The 17,571-nt window shown below is 48.1% G+C and overlaps 2 protein-coding genes across 2 annotated transcripts; one reads left to right on the top strand and one right to left on the bottom strand.

Moving 5' to 3' along the window:
* Positions 1 to 205: 205 nt before the first annotated feature.
* Positions 206 to 1,057, bottom strand: F5891DRAFT_1073923 (uncharacterized protein). The gene is made up of 3 exons (XM_041363350.1): positions 928 to 1,057; positions 768 to 846; positions 206 to 686 (listed from the first exon to the last, which is right to left on the bottom strand). Exons 2-3 carry the CDS (start codon positions 819 to 821, stop codon positions 240 to 242), a joined length of 501 nt encoding a protein of 166 aa, XP_041217391.1. The 5' UTR covers positions 822 to 846; positions 928 to 1,057; the 3' UTR covers positions 206 to 239.
* Positions 1,058 to 15,786: 14,729 nt separating this feature from the next.
* F5891DRAFT_1198771 (uncharacterized protein) lies at positions 15,787 to 17,452 on the top strand (the record flags this gene model as incomplete). The annotated part of the gene is made up of 5 exons (XM_041368673.1): positions 15,787 to 16,231; positions 16,284 to 16,690; positions 16,739 to 16,873; positions 16,926 to 17,121; positions 17,178 to 17,452. The coding sequence occupies 5 exons, from the start codon at positions 15,787 to 15,789 to the stop codon at positions 17,450 to 17,452; spliced, it is 1,458 nt and encodes a 485-aa protein (XP_041217390.1).
* Between the last annotated feature and the right edge of the window lie 119 nt (positions 17,453 to 17,571).

Raw genomic sequence — 17,571 nt, 5'->3', positions numbered from 1 at the left:
GAGAGATATAAAGAGTAGACAATATGGAGCAGGTGATGAAGCTCGTACTGACGAAAACACCACTTGTAGCAAGGAGGACGGTTGCCTTTTTGAAGTATATCAGCGTCGTCTTGAGCTCGCATAAAATGAACGCAAACGTGCGAGAATGTCGCCGAAACTGTCGGAATACAAACAAGAGTGAAAAAAAAACGATGGTAAAAAAGGACTCACTAAGACACTGTGAACAGTGGGCAACGACATCAATCAGCATGGCTCACACTTGATAGAGGATCGACACCCTGTGAACGGCAGACAACGACTTTGATAAGCATGGCTCCAGTCAAAGGAGGATTGACACACTCATTCACTGCGAATGGCAGGCAGCAACTTGGATCAGCGTGGCTTGAGCTCGAAGGAAAACCAACAGACTCACTCACTGCAAATGGCGGGGAACAGCTTGGATCAGCATGGCTTGAGCTCGAGAGAGGATTGACAGACTCACTCACTGTGACTCCCCATCCAGAGCCGAGTCTACAAGCGCTGCGTGCGAGTGAGAATGAGAGTGCGATGAGCAAGAATGAGTGCCGCCTCTCGTCCTTTTCGTGTCTTCGGCGTCCTGGTGTCATCCGCGAGTGTTCGCTCCACGTCAGCACTTGCTGGCGTGCGTTGGGCGTTTGCGCATGGTGCTGGTGTGGGCCTTTGAGTGGCTATATGCGCAGTTATAGTGAGTATATGCATCAAATTTTAACTTGTCCACCTTAAAATAAGAATGAACGATCATTACGCACCAGTTCCCTCCTTTTGAGAGAGGCCCTGGGAGTCCCATAACACAAATTGCTCATTAGGTAGCGCTTACTCCTAGAGGCACTGTTCAAGATGGAGTGTTGGGGAGAAACAGAGTATAGCCTGAGTATATAGTGCTTAGCTGCGAGAGCATGCTCAACTCACCTATTGAACTTCTCAATGGCCTTGTTTTTGGTATAGTGGACGGAGAGGCGACCAATCCAAGGACGATTGCGAAGAAGTCCTTTGTTGACGTGTTGTTTGTATCTATCACGTGACAAATGTGTTTGCCCAAATTGGCAGTGGCATGCCTCAAATGTGCATAGGGTGATTTTCCCTTTTCATATTCCTGCATGACCGGCAGCAAAAGAGTTCCCATTCAAAGGCACGTCCCAAACCATGCACAATACCAGAAAACTTAAACTCCTTTACGAGGATGGAGACCATGTGTAGAGGCCTACGGTCATGGAGAACATCACCAGTACTTTAGACGCTGAGAAAACAAATCAGCGTTTTCACCACTGAAAGTACCGACACTGAAAAGCTTGGTTTGATTAGTCAGTGTATTTAGTACTGATTGACATGATGGTCACGTGAACACTGAAAATAACTGCTGCCTTTTTCAGTGTCTGCGTCATTGATATTTGTCATGTAGTGCTTTTTACATTTATTTTCAGTGTTTTTACTTCCCACAGTGCTTTCCGTTAGCTTCTTCGTCCTTTTTGTGCAGTACTTATACGCGTCAGTTCCCCGCTTCACACCTCAGCGTGGTTTCTCCAACTCTCGCTGTGACTTGTTCTAGCGCCGACAACGGTTCCAGTTTCCAAATGCTAGGAAAAGCCCAACATTCCAAGTTGCTGTTAAATTGATGTTGTTGCATAGTAAGCGCTAAGCGCCGCTTGAGCCTTCAGTGAAGTTCTGCAGAATTTCCTCAAGTAACGCCTCGGTTCGCAATTGTTTGTTCATGTTGACAAGATGCAGTTTAAAATGACTTCTTGTAAGTTGTCTCCCATGTTCGATTTCTCTTTAAACCTTTGGAGATCAATCATGAATCTGGCAGTGCAATCATCATCATTACACCAAGTGCACATTGAACATGGTGCGCTTTGTATCGGATTTGCTCTATGGTTATCATATTATTTGTTCATCGTTTTGATATAATCATGATAGCCTGCTTATAAGGTTTGAAGCATATACAAGGCAACGGATAAGATGAGATAGATTTGCTCCACTTTTGACCCACTCTGCCATGCTTTCCTGTTTGAGTTCTCTGATGCTGTGTCGCACAATGAGCCCTTATTCCATAAGGGTAATTGAAGGGCTGTTTGACTCTCGAGGCAGGACCAAATGTTCATCTCCATCATGCAGATTTTGGTAATAGAAACACTGAACAGCAGTATATCTAGCACGAATGCTATCGTTATACACTCCAACATTCCCCACTGACTCATACCCATCCCTTGAATATGACCACAGTCTTAAATGATCCCAGTTTGTGGCCAATAATCAATTCAAATATCTCTTATAGCTATTGGACAGGTTTGTCGCCTCAAGATGTCTAGATCTAACATTGATCTGCAGTTTTGCAGTTGCCACAAGCATCATGGTAGTATACAATTGGGGTGAGCAGGACATTGTTTGAAAACTGCTGATAATCTCATAATATTTCTAGCACTAACAATTGGACAAGAGCATCAGTAAACTGGTGAGTTCTTGCTGGGGATTATGCTGATTATGGTGCTTTTGCATAGTCATATATTGCTTTATATCACTTTATATTCTAATGTGATGAAAACCTTTCCTATTAGTGCTGCCATGGTCCGGTTCGGAGGGTCCTAGACAAGAACCAAGAACTGGACCATCGGTTCAGTTCTACCAAATGTCTGAACCCAGAACTGGACCATAGAGAATGGTTCTCTATGGTCTGGTTCGGTGTTTTTGTGGTCCGAACCTGAACCAATGTGTGCGAGGAATGATAGCTAGATGAGAAGGGGTGAAAGGGAAAGAAAGGGTGAAGTGGGGTAAAACTCAAATAGACCTCTGGACACGAGTATAGTATTCGGCCCAAGGGGATTGCTACTGAGAATGATTCCTCTAAGTAAAATATGCTGAGGGGAACTTGGGAAACTAGTAAGTAATGTTGAGAAGTGAGGAAATGCGAAAGCCGATGCGATGCAACACAGAGTGACACGAACTGATGCGAAGCGGTATAAGCTGATGCAATACGATGCGCTGAACGTATGAGGTGATAGAGAAACCTGCGGCCAAAGGTACGTTTGCACACTTAGAGAGTGTGGCCGAGTCGATACATAGAAAATGTGTAAACCGGTTGTTACATGAAAGTACCGATGTATGGAGGCAAGTCAGCTGATAGAAAGATGCATGTGGAGATAAGCCAAAGTTTTTACTGAATGCTTAGTGCGGAGGTTCTGATTTTGCATGCAGAGTGAGGATAGATTTCCAGTGAGGGAAAAAGAAATACATGAACTTCATAAATATGGGATATATATGTACGTGCGCCTAAGTGCTGTTTGGGACTGAGTAGATAGCAATAAGTATGTAAGTAGGGTCTGTGACACATGTAATGAGAATATAAATGAAATAGCTTCGGAAATAAAGTCAATCTAATACTAATTGAGTATGACACTCACCAATGAACCAATGGAGGATATGAATAGGATGGACAGAGGACATGTGAAGGACCCGAAGAAAAGCTGATGTGAGCCGATGACCTGCAGCCGTTGGCTGACGATAAAATACCACGCGCTATGTTCAAAACAATGCAGAGGGTAATAGAGTCTGAGGGATGGCAAATATGGCCTATACAAGGCTGAAAAGACCATAGGTCTTACACTGCGTCTACATCTGCAAAGGGGTAAGGGTCACGCGGATGGTGAACATTGCTTGGAAACCCTTCTAGCCACATGCAGTTCTGTTCCGCCTTACCTATGTGATCTTTTGCGATCAAGGAATCGGTGATCTCTCTGAACGCGTGGCGGTAATTGCCAAGCTCGGTGAGCAAAGGCATTGGTAGGGCCGCGTGTTTGCATGTAACCAACTGAAGGTCAGAAATGGTGTAGTGCTTTTTGCCTTCACAGCCGGGGTACATTTCCTTTACTTCTTCAATAAAGGCATCATAATCGCTTAACTTTGCCTCTGGCATTCCAGACCAGAGCGCGCGCTCGCTGTTAGGCAGGTAGTGGATAATACCTTTGATTTGGTCGCCTCCGACCAGGATCACATCATCGGCGCATGACTCATAATCCTTGATGAATGCAAGGAGATTTTCCGCCGTGCTGTCAAACTTCGGCGCTTTGTCTGAGCCATGGATCGGCATTCTGATAGTAGACATTTTGACAGGTTGAGGTTGAGGTTTGGTAGGTTGAGGTTTGGCTATGATGGGTGTTGGGAGTATGACATTGGATAGTCCTGCTTGAGTGAAATGAGGGATAAATATGGCGGTGCAGTTCCAAATAGACGTCAGCCTGATTAGGGGTTTCGTTTGTTCTGTTTTAACAACAGGCACTTCGCTTATCAGCGGTGTGCATTTCTGAGATAAAGGTTCTTCTTTGACCGTTGCACTAGAAACGGTTAGCAGGGTAAGTGGGGATAAGGAATTAAAGTTGGGATCTAAGGGATTTTTAGGTGTTTCAACAAACACGCTGGGTGGCAGGTTGCGGGGGTGGTCATGTGATTCAAAGTCATCTGAGGATTCACCGTGTACTGATTCTTTGGGCGATGGCGTGACCGGCGATGCAGGTGCAAACAGATTTGGCATTAATAGGGATAAATTGGGGCGTGTTGGCTCCGAGAAGTTCTGCGGGCACTTGTATTTGACCAGAGTCAAAATTTCCTGAATGGTGGATAGGTGCGAAGAGGCAACTGCTCTTTGGAATTCTTCTAATACTTCGTTTCTTGCGACACGTTCTTTCGTAGGCCTGAGTAACCTACCAGTTTTCTCAGATGATCCCCTCACGGTGGGCTCCAGTTGTAGAAGAGGAATGGGAAGTGGGGGTAATATGAGTAGTATGAGATAACTCAAGTAGTCCTCGATGAGTGAGATATACGTCGGCCCAAGGGGATTGCTACTGAGAAGGTTCCTCTAAGTGTATAATATGGAGGGAAACACTGAACTGGGCGCCTTAGTCAAGCCTGGTAAGGCGCGCGACGATGAGCGAAGTGCGAGTGGGCGAAGGCGATGTGAAGCGCTGATGAGCGACAGCAGCTGATGATAAGCGATGGCACGCACTAAGCGGTAGCGGTGCGTGTATGCAGGTGGTGGAGTGCAGCGACTTTTGATGAGTCAGAAAACTAATTGGCAGAGTCTCTAGTAATGTATGGCGACGGCGCTCATATTGTACTTAGATACTTTAGATTTAGAGGGAGAACTTAGACTTATAGTCCAACGATGTGTGGGCAGAAAGATCCCATTATACAATTTAGGCGCATGTATATATACTAAGTAATGTTAAGCGCTGTCAAGCGCTAAAGCAAACCGAGAAGTGAAGTGGATGCGAGATAATATGTAATAAAAGGGTCCATAATGGAAAACATACGAAATATGGCCATAAGCGCCGGAGATATGTCAGAATCAATGAAAATAGAATTGGAATATGCACCAACGAACTGAACGGACATGGAATGGATGGACAGAGGACGGGCAATGGAACTGAAGATGCACGTGCCAAAAAACGCGACCAATGCATGACCAAAGTGCTAGTGCGCGTGAGCGGCCCACGAAGCGCTTGAGCACGCTAGGTGAGATATGAGTCGTGCTATATTAGGAATTGATTGGGATGATGGGAATTTAGATGGCTGCAAGGCCACAGAGATATTAGTCTCTACACCAGCCCCTGACACTGGTAGATCCCGTACCCATTAGGGTATTAGACTTTGTACCTGTCGCGGATGCCGATGATCCCAACTGCGGAGACCTCAATTTAGATTTTTAGGTTGGTCTGGTAGACCAACGACCTTTTGAGGGGGTAAAACTACATTTATTTTCACATTTTCCCTAGACTTCCCTCTCTTCCCACTGCTACTGACTCCTAATCATTGACTCTACCCTCTGGCATGAGGTTAAACTGCGCCCAAGTCCAGCATGACTATAAACTGTGCAGACGTCCAGAATGACACTAAACTACATCCCCTTGCTAGATGACCCCGAGCACCCCTCGGCCCCTATGCTTGGACTGCCCTTCCAACATCTAATGTATGAGCAATCAACAAAAGGAGCCCCTTCAGTGACAAATTCCGTATTATACGGGCCACCCGACCTCCATAATATCCCGTATGAGACGGGCCAGCTGATCATGGGCCCATGTTGTGTATATTCTCGATGATGACGGATGGGCCGGGACTCATATTATTTCCGATGGAGACGGGTGGGCCCATGTATGCCAATGATATATATATCCTTAATGTTGACGGATGGGCCGGGGGAATATGATCATTCATGGAGATGGGTGGGCCCATCTGGGTAATATGTAGAGTAGGATATTATAGACAGCTGGGCTGAAGAGAGATGTAAGGCAAATATTGTTATATAGACGGGCGGGCCGACGTGGGTGTATTACATATATGGGTGGGCCGAGGTAGGGGAATATTACATAGACGGGTGGGCTGACGTAGGGTGTATTACATATACAGGTGGGCCGACGTGGAATGTATTACATATACGGGTGGGCCGACGAAAGAGATATCAAATAGACCGGTGGGCCGAGGGTGCTATAAAATATTTATTACATAGACAGGTGGGCCGAGGTGGGGTATAATTATATAGACGGGTGGGCCGATGTAGGATGTATTATATAGACGGGTGGGCCAACATAGGATGTATCACATAGACGGGTCGGCCGACGTGGGGGATAATACATAGACGGGCGGGCCGACGGGGGTGTATTACATATATGGGTGAGCCTAGATATGTTCCATCAAGACATACAGCTGATGTAGCCACCAGCGAATCAAACACATAGGATACATGTACACTATGAGTGCATATACCTACCATCAACCACCAAATCTAAACCCCTAAGCACAAAAACATGAATCTATCATGTGTGGCATTGACCAATAATCCAGGACTGAAGTGGAAAAACCCCACACCTGAACCCTGGTGTGCAACAAATCCTATTTCTAAGCATGGACACCAGAAGCACAACACTCACAAAAATATATATGTCAAATTTTCAGTGCCAAACCCCAAACCGAGATGTACCAACCCCCGAACCCCGAAACCCGAGAGTGCCGGGTCTCGGGTCTCAGGTGTCCGGAACTCGGAACTTGGGAGAATTTGGGGAGATCAATACAATTTGATTCACAATCAAGTTGATTGACAACACATTGAATTAACTATGTTTGCAATATATTTTTGTTTAGACATACCGAGTTCCGAGACCCGAGACTGCCGGGTCTCGGGTCTCGGGTGTCCGGAACTCGGAACTCGGTATGTCTAAACAAAAATATATTGCAAACATAGTTAATTCAATGTGTTGTCAATCAACTTGATTGTGAATCAAATTGTATTGATCTCCCCAAATTTTCCCCAGTTCCGAGTTCCGGACACCCGAGACCCGGCAGTCTCGGGTCTCGGGTCTCCGGTGTCCGGAACTCGGAACTCGGTATGTCTAAACAAAAATATATTGCAAAACATGGGTAAGTCAATGTGTTGTCAATCAACTCGATTGTAAATTAAATTGTATTGATCTCCCCAAATTCTCCCAAGTTCCGAGTTCCGGACACCCGAGACCCGAGACCCGGCACTCTCGGGTTTCGGGGTTCGGGGGTTGGTACATCTCGGTTTGGGGTTTGGGGGTTAGTAAAATGTTTACAGATATACATAGGTTGATTTAAACATGTCTGGAAGATGTCGTTCGTCTAAAATGTCAAATCCTGAGTTCCGGGTGTCGGGACTCGGTACCCGGCACCCGGGACTCGGGGTTCGGCACTAATAATTTGACATTCGGGTGTTCGGGTTTTGGGTGATATCTACCTCAATCTGCAGTTTCGAGTTCTGGATATCGGGAGTGATCATTGAATGATTCAATTGTGGCATAGGTAACATGCATGGAAAAACATTTATGTACATCTATCACTGAGCAATTATGTAGCCATGTCAACCTCCTCACCAGGAAGATCAACCTTTCCCTCAACATCCATCTCCTCATCAGAAGAATCATATTCTGGCAGGAGGTTACCTGGTTCATTAGGGACCACAATATCGCCGGGGGATTCTGGCAGGAGGTTGCCTGGTTCATCAGGGAGATCAATTTCGCCAGAGGATTGTGGACCCTCAGGCTGAACTTGGGTGGGCTCAACCATGGGACCTACCACAGCAGATTCATGCTCAGGCGTCAAGGGTGTAGGTTGCATGACTGAAAAGTCCAAATCAATGAGGTTGGAAAGTGCGGAGGGGAGGGGTGACATGGACGGGGGGGGACCTCCTTGACCAAGCAACATTATTCCATCGGCCGGTGTGTCCGGAAGTGAAAATGAAGGGTGCCGGTCGACCACTGTGCGCCGGAGGCTCTCATGGAGGCGTTGCAGGGTATCAATCTTAGCGTCCTGCTCCTGCACCCGAGCCTCAAGAATAGCGATGCGAGCTGCACCATCCCGAATCGCGATTGCCATGGAATGGAGATCCGGCATGGGAACATCGAGTGCTGCACGAGGCACTGCGACGCTGGAAGACCTGACTGCTAAGTAAAAAATTAGGTCAGCCGGTCATCAAAAGTATGGGTGACTTACCAGCTGGCGCAGGTGCAGGGACAGGTGCAGGGACAGGTGCAGGAACAGGTGCAGGTGCAGGTGCAGGTGCAGGTGTCTTCTTGGTAGTGATGGTCTTGCTGCGACCACGTGACTGCACCTGGGGTGTGGTTGCAGCAGGGATGGCCGGAGTTCGGGAAGGGCCACGAGATTGACTACGAGTTCGGGCCCTTGACCGGGAGGGAGATGGAGCATTGGATGGAGCAGGGGCAGGTGTCTTGGAACGCGTCCGGCCGGTGGTAGACTTCCCTCGGGTCCGTTTGGGCGGGGATCCCAGAGATGCAGGGTTGCATTTGATCTTCTTGGTGGAGCAGCGGATGCAAGACAAGCAGGGGAGGCTGGACCTCTTGTCCAATCGAGTCGCACAGGGCCAATTTTCCTTGACACAATAATGGCAGGGGTTGTTCTGTAGTATCCGTTAGTAGATGGACTAGAGGGAATATATTTGAGTACTCACTGGGCCGGGAATGGTGATATCAAATGTGGTAGTGGCCGGCGGGTCACCATCCGAAGCACTGGAAGTATCATTGGACTCCTCCTCAACTTCCGGACGCCTGCCGGAGGTTGCCTGACAGATTGTTAATACACATGAGTTTCTGGAAAACTTCTAGGACTTACCCGAGCCTCCGGACGACTGATGGGAGATTTCTAATGTAATGGGAATGAGTGGGAATTATACATGGGAGGTCCGGACATGTCCTAACGACTCACCGTAACCTCCGGACGACTGCCGGCAGTCAGCTGTGGACACATGAGCATATAATTAAAGTCCAAACGAAAAATGCAAACTTACCGAAGCAGGCCCAAATGATTGCTTCTTGGGGGAACCGGGTGACCGAGGCGACTGGGGCTTCCTTACCACAATGGTGCGCTGGGGAAGGACGACCTCCGGCACTCCACGCGAAATCGGCTGCAACAAATTGAGAGCATGTCAGAAATCAGCCAGAACACATACCTGAACAATTGGGTCCTCATCATCTTCCGACTCCACAAACGGCTTCGACTTGGGGAGTTGAGTTGACTTGACACGCTTGCGAGCCTTCAGCGCCGACTTTGGAGGTTGGGAGGAGTGTCCCGAAATCATTGGAGACTTCCTCTTGTTGCTCCCCCCAACTTCCGGCGACAGGTCGACGGAGGTGGCCTTACCTTTTCCTTTGTCCGGACCTCGGGGGTCGTCTTGCCGGAAGGTCCGGCGACGACCGGAGGTGAGGGAATGACGGGGGTGGGGGAAGGGACAAGTGCAGGTGAAGGGACAGGTGGAGACGGAAGGTTGAGAGTGAGTGGGCCAGTGGAAACGTTAGGGACAACAGGGAGATCACAGGAATTGTCACCCAACGCCTCCCAGGCACGGACTTGCTTGCGCCAGGCGTGTCTAGCCACCCGGGGGTCATCGTGGCCAATGCTGTGCCAGTTGGGCAAAGCCCGGGGAGTCATGGAACGCACCCTCATGAGCTCCTTAGAGCAGGACGCCACAATTCCAGGGATGTACTCCCCTTTCTCATGGGCCCGGATGATGTCAGCCTACCCGGACATTACAAACATTAATGTTACACTAATTTAATAAGTTCAACATACCAAAAGAGTGGTGACCTGCTTTGTTAGAACAAGGTGGACGTCCACAGAGCCGGCCGGGATGTGCCGGGCGCCGGCAATGATGCCCACAAGTTGAGCAGTGGATGCCTTGAGGTTGGCCAATGAAGATTGAACTTGAGTAGACATTTGGATGGAGTTGACAGATGTGAGAATGTTGAAAGCAGGGTGAAATCTGTTATCAATAGAATGAAGTTTCAAAGAAACAATACAATTGAAGGACAATGTTGAAAATTCGTTGATTGTTTGTGTTTGTTTGGTCATCGTTCAACTTTCGGCAATCGCCGGCCATCTGTTGAACTTCGACGTTATCAGTTATCAATCAGTTCATCAGTGCATCAGCTCATCAGATATCATGAGCTCTCAACCTGGGGTCAGATTTCATGACCCTCCGGTCACTGAATTCACTTCAATGGATGTGGATGAGTCCTCCCAGTCCCGGATGTCCCTTGGTATGTTTTGTTTTTTCTGATTTCAGTCAATTGATCTGACATGGTTCAGATCCATTAGATGATATATACCTTGGGCCGGATGATGAGTTAGACTCTGATTCTGGATCGTCCGGTGGTTTAGATGTGTTGAATGTAATTCCCGGTATGTTTTCCAATTCAAATTTACATATTTTACATGTGCAAATTCATCACATATCTCCAGATCCATCATCTCCGGCTCTGGCGGATGGACTGGCCCTGTATGATGACCCGGACTTGTATCTTGGTCCGGAGGATACCTTGATTTCGTCTGATGATGCTCCGGTTATACCCGATTTTCCTATGGCTGGTGAGATTACCCTTTCAATCCCATGGTCACCTTTCATGGCATTTCCCCAGTGAATGAATCAACTCCGGAGCCCGATCCGGCCACTCCGGGTGTACCAGGTGCACCCATACCTTGTAGGTATATTCATATCATTTCATGTGCTTTACTCATGCTATCTTCTAAGCTATGTCAGAAGCTCCCGAACGTCAATCGCCCGAGCCGGAACTCAACAATGAAGCCCTGCGTGCCATGGTTCGGGAGTTCATGCCAATCGGATCTTATGATCAAGCTGAAAGTAAGTATACAACATTTGATTATTTATCTCTGCTAATATCCTGCAAGTTCAATCAATTGTAGATCGCCTGGGAGATTACGAACAGCGTCATGGAAATCTTCCTGCCCCTACAGTAGCCCAAATTCTTGAGGCTGACAGACCATTCAGGATGGCATGGGCTGAAACATGCGACAAGCTGCAGGAAAGCAGATGCGGACCTCCGGAGAATGCAAAGGGTAAGGGAGTCAACCTCCGAAATGCTGAAGGTATTGGATACCCTCATTGAGGCCTTTGAGGACTCAAGTAACATGTAAATATTGATCAATGTCTGATAGTAGACACATTGCAGTACTACTCAGTAGGTAGTCCTTGGTACTTGTATATTCTACCTACCCAGTACTCGCTGCCAGGTTTTCTGTGCTCGGTACTTGGGGCTCGGTACTTGGGGCTCGGTACTCGGGGCTCAGTAGTTGGGGCTCGGCAGTTGGGCTCGGTAGTCGGTGCTTGGTACTCGGGGCTCGGAACTCGGGCCTAGGAACTCGGGGCTCGGGGCTCGGTACTCGGTGTTCGGTACTCGGGCCTTGGTACTCAGGTGACCGGCGTTCGGGCTTCGGTATTCAGGGTTCGGTACTCGGGCCTTGGTACTCGAGATTTGGCATTTGGCAATTATAATTTGTTTGTTAGTACTTTGACATATACATAATAGCACATATGACATTACACATGAGGGCAGGAACATATATGTACATTAAGTGCGTCCCCGTGCTCTGGTGACTCTAGGTGTACTGTCTACTGGCATTTGCAACTTACTCCGGGTCGTCCTCGTGGATGGTTCAACAGTGACTCGAGTGCCCCTCCTCCTTTTCTGTGCCGGCAGGTGTGATACTCTCTTCCATTTCAACATCATCTCTAACCTCGCCCGTCGCGTTGTCAGTTAACCCAGCGAGGAGGTCTCCCAATCGTGATGTCAGTAATGCACCTTTTTTGGCCGGCTTGGCCGGGCGAGGCTTTGGAATTGGACGTGGGACTGCCGGCCCTCTGGGTGTAGGACCTCCCGTCCTGGGCTTCTTCAGCGGAGGTCTCCCGTCAGCCAGGTCATCATCCACATTATGCTCCGTATGATGAGTGGCACTCTCCTTATCACTCTCGGCTTCTGTCGATGACTCCCGAGGCCTTCGGATGGTAACCCTCTGTTGCCTTCTCACTATACGAGTCTGAGGAGAGGGCGAGTTGCCAGATATGACAGATGGTACCATGTCCCCATCTTTGTTCTTCCATGCTTTGAACAGAAATGTGGGCCCTTCGCCTGTTTCTTGCCGAGCGAGCCAAAACTGGAGCAAGGTAGTGGTGTCCCAAATTTGCAGCTTCGAAGGTTCCTTCAAGTCAACATCCGCCGGAAGATACGTCCGGGCCACGAAGTCATCCTGACTTTGTACAATGGCACTCCATGGCACAACCGCCTTGTCCTTCCCGGAGCATATCCCTTTGTCCATGCATTGAACAATTTGTCAGGTGATGCGACGACAAACTCACGATAGTGCGATGTAAGAAAGGCCCTTACTATGGCCTTCTTCTCCTCAAGTTTGGTGTCGGTGATGTCCGGAAGGAGTGGCATACCCTCCCCGTCCATTTCGAGTTCGAAGGCTGGTTTTCGAATTCGTTTTCGACCTCCCTTGACCTGACGTCCTCCATCCCGTGCCCCTGGCGCCTATCATTGTGATGCTCAATATGTTCAATCTGGTATACATGGTTCACACACTCACCGAACTGTTCCTGCGCGTACTCCTGCCACACTGGCTCAATGTCCTCCCAGTCCTTCGTCTTCATGAAGCTGTCCCCATCTCCTAAGGCCTCATTATCATCATGCCTGCATGAATATTTTGAGACGAAAAATCTCCATCTATGGATAAATGTACTCACATCCCGAACAGCACCTCGCCCTTTTCATTCTTCCAAGCTGACATCACAAACACTCTCATCCCACATTGCCTCCACATCTCGTTCGAAAAGTGCTCCATATATGCCGGACCCTTCTTACGAGCGACTTGTGCTTGTATCTCCGGAGGCGGACAGTTGTTGGACCACTCTTCGGCTGTTTCTTTAGCCTTCTCCAACTCGTCGTCGTCCAATTCAGCCATGACTCTCTTCACCGCCACCTGATAATGTTTGAACATACCAGGATCTCCTGGCTTTACCCCGGACTCGTCCTCAATCCTCTTCAGCACCTCTTCGCGTTTTTGCTGGTAGACCACCATCCTGGGAGTCCATTTCCTCCCATACTTGATCATGTCCTTCCTTTCCTTCTTTTTCTTGTTGTTGAACAACCAAGTCTTGTACACCTAAGAGTTGATGAAAGAATGTGACGTTAAAAATTTAGTTTTTCAACACAACAAAGAAGCCTCACCTGCTTCCTCTTTTTCCATTGTTTTTGGTCCAACTTCGGAGCAAACAACCTGGCCGCCCTTGCTATGGCAGTGAAAATCGCTCGCTTCTCACTCCTTTTGGCAGCAGTCCACTCAGGAAGGTAGTTCTTCAACTCCAAAATCTCCTTGTTGGTGAGCTTCTGAGACTGTGGTTGACGCATCCTGTGTCTTCCGGAAGTCGTGTTGGTGGAATGACCTGTTCTTGCCATAGTGAATCAAAATGCAGAAATGGCTAAGGATTTTCAAGGTGAAAGTATTAATGAATTGTGCGAAGTTGAACTTTGAGCAAAGCCTAATGATAGGTTAATCGGCCCATATTGGACCCTGAGCCATTAATGGAAATGAATTTGTAATAAGCCAACAGGACTGCACCGCATCATATTGCAATAACAATTCATTACACCTGAGCTGATGCCTTGCTTGCAACATTAATAAACAAGATGAAGATAGGTAGATGCACCCCAGTGCAAAAATCTCACAGGGTGGAAGCAAGGGGCAGCAAAGGTAGGAAGACTTGGGTCAAGGTCCCACTTGCAAGCACTGAGGCGACATGCCTACAGGTCCATGCCTAACTCTCCCCCGGAATCACCAACAATTCAGCCTGTTGAGGCACCGCCTCCTTGGGAAGACTTTCCTGACAATACTTACGAGCAGGACCAAGGCTCATTTGAGCCATTGCAACTCCCAAAAACCATGGCAAGTTCATGTACAATGTTGGAGTGTCATTCAAACTATGGCTAAGCATTCAAAATACAGAGTCAAAATGACTACCTCAGGCAATGGCTGCCAAGGCAGGAATCATATCTACATCACCTCCTCGATCGAGAAGCTCCACCCGAAGACAGGAGATGCATCATCTGCCAACAGGATGGGGTGTACAAATGTCAAGATTGTCTTGGCGAGCCACTTTATTGCACGGGCTGTTGCAGGAGTCAACATCGTAGCAATCCTTTCCACTGGATCAGTCAATGGAATGGGCGATTCTTCGAGCGGAGTTGTCTAGCTCATGTGGGACTCATTATATACCTTGGCCATGATGGCAAACAATGTCCGGCGGTCACCGATCGGTGGGATTTGTTTGAAGAAGATGAACCCGAAGACCTGCTCGAGCCTGAAGATCTGCCATTTGTGTCCGGACCCGAGTTCCAGCCAAAGGAAAACACCATGGTCATCGTGGACAAGTCCGGAGTTCATCGCCTGGAGGTTCGATGCTGTGAATGTCCGAATGCCATGAGTCCGGACATTCAAATGTTTCGACACGGATTTTTCCCTGCATCTTTTAACAGGCCAAAGACTGTGTTCACCTTCAGAGTGCTCAATGATTTTCTACTGGACAGCCTTGAATGCGGCACCTCGGCGATGAACTATTACAGCAAGCTCCGGCGAATGACCTCCAGCATGTTTCCACACCTTGTTCCGGTAATGCCTTACCCTCATGATCTACTGGACATCATATTGACAAAGCACATTGCAAGGACCGATACAGAGAGCTCATGAGGGTCGCTCGACAGTGGAGGCAGTTGAAGACAATGAAATGGCATGGCTTCGGCCATCGTTCTGATAACCCGAGCACAGGAGAACTTGCATTATTTTGCCCGGCATGTCCTCAGCCTGGGATTAATGTGCTGTTGTCAGAGGATGAATCTCTTGATGAGTGAGTCCTATTCTCAACCTATGTGGCCTCCATAATAATACTAGGGATCCAAGCTGGAAATACACCCGGTCATTTGTGATGGACGGAAATTTCAAAGCCGAACATCTGCATCCCATTAAGCCATTCGATGAAGTTTGGCTGTCCGATGGGCTTGGATTCATGGTGGGAAAGGACAGGTATAAAATGCACCTGGCAGAGGCTGCTGACACAGTGGAAAAATCAAGCTGCAACAATCACCGGGCAGTAAATCAAGCTAATGCTGCTCGGCACAAGCTGGAGTCCACCGGTATCGGGGGAGTTGCCTGTGCCAGACACGGTTGCTTTGTCCCTCACTCCATGGTGGATTTTCAGAAAGGCGAAAGGCAAGCCACATCCACCATTCCCCATTCACGAGTTAACCATGGGTCACTTGCAGACAAATGAACATGGACTACGCCCTTTGCGAGGCTTCCCGGCACAACATGGAAGGCATCACCAGGGCTGTCACCTTCTATGATATTAATTGTCAATACAACAAACACTTTCGGGTTCGGGTGGATCGAAGTCGATTTCTAGAAATGGCACCACAACTAACCATCATTCCCGGAATTGGGTTGTGGCACGTTCATGGCCATCAGGACAGCTGCTATGTCCGATATGCTTCTAACTTTATTGAAGGCATTGGTCGGATCGATGGAGAGATCATGGAGACGCTATGGGCACGGCTCAATTTGATCTCCCCTGCTGCTCGGGGAATGTCATCTCCCCACCGAAAGGAATGCCTTGATTATCAGATGAATGACTCCAATTTCTGCAAGATGATTCGCATGAAAAGGACTCTATGCCGGAAATACAAACTGGCTAGGAATGGTATCTTAGAAAGTGGAAAGGCATTCGACAGACTCGATGAAGCAGCACCCTCACATTTGAAGACAGAATGGTTAGCCAGGGAGAGGATAGCTCAGTCAAGCAGATTGAATGATCCTTCAGCCATGGATGAATATGAGATCAATATCAAAAAGGGTACGTTGAGTTCCATTGTCTCCGTCGAGGATTGAATTAATATTGCACTCAGCACCTAGCAAAAAGGAGATCGAGCTTAGATTGTTAGAGGAGGGTAACGCCCGCAATGCAGCACCCTCTCGCAGATCTGTGGCGACATGGATATCAACAGGGTTAGCAATTGAAGAGGCTCAGATTGCATTGCTCATCGAGGTCCGAAGGATCAGAAGAAGATCCACCGAGACACAGAGATTAGACATCGCCCGTCAAAGAGATCGGCTCCAAGGCCAGATAGATGGATTTGCTCGGTCTGCTCTAACACATCTCGGGGAGGGATTTGATGCAGATGATGAACCTGAAGACTTGGACGTAGACATTCTAGATGATCTCGATGATGACCCGGCGGATTTCACAGAGACATCTCACACATGGACAAACTCTCCCGAGCTAACTGTAATCCCATTGCCATCAAACCTGGGGGTTGACAGATGCAGATGATGCATGGCAGAGGATCTGATTCCCCTGGAGATGTCGCTTCGTGAAGGGCAGGCCAATGATGCCCTTCACAATCTCCGCATTTACCTTTGCAACAAGGCCATCCTGTTCCGAACAACTGTTAGGCAGGCCAATTCCCAGGCCCTGAAAACTCGAGCTTGGTCCCAGGTGACTGTCGGTGCAGCAGGCAGTCTCCCTCCATGCCAGCATATATACAAAGACAAGGAAGCAAATGATGAAACTTGAGCCGGGGCAAGACCAGCTTCAGAAATACAAACCCCTGCTTCGCGAGCAACTCAAAATCAGCACTGCAGTGGGCGACCCAAATGCCCGAGGTCAACGAAATGAATCTTTGGCTTGGTTTTGGTCTGTTGAAGTCGACCTCGGGGGTCCTGATCAATCGTGGAATGAAGAATGTGAGTTCCCGCTTGCATGTCATATCCCGCGGTTACCTGACTGGACCCATGCCAAGTTTACCGAGTCCATTGGCTGAGGGCAAAGGCACTACGGGATCGATGGAGGGAAGAAATGCTATTGGTCACATTTGAGATGGATTGGACATGTAAGTTCTTTTTGTGGAAAACAACCATATGGGGCGAGCACATGCAGGAATCATTGGAGAAACGACTTCCGGGTCATGGATGCTATGCCGGAAGGCAATCCCACATGTATTCATTGCTGGCACAGGATGCGCAGGCAGCTTTTCAAGACCTACAAAATGTGTTGATAGAGGCTGGAGATGAATGAACATTGTTTTCTCATGAAGTCCCTTTTTCCACATACATAATTGACGCCCGGGAATTGTCCGGGTCAGCCCATGTCGGAGTTTGAATTTCGTATCCATCCATCAGTGATTCTTATCTTCA

Source organism: Suillus fuscotomentosus, assembly GCF_016647785.1.
Source record: "Suillus fuscotomentosus strain FC203 chromosome Unknown F5891scaffold_163, whole genome shotgun sequence".
Taxonomy (NCBI): domain Eukaryota; kingdom Fungi; phylum Basidiomycota; class Agaricomycetes; order Boletales; family Suillaceae; genus Suillus; species Suillus fuscotomentosus.
This window is presented reverse-complemented; position numbering and strand designations above follow the sequence as displayed.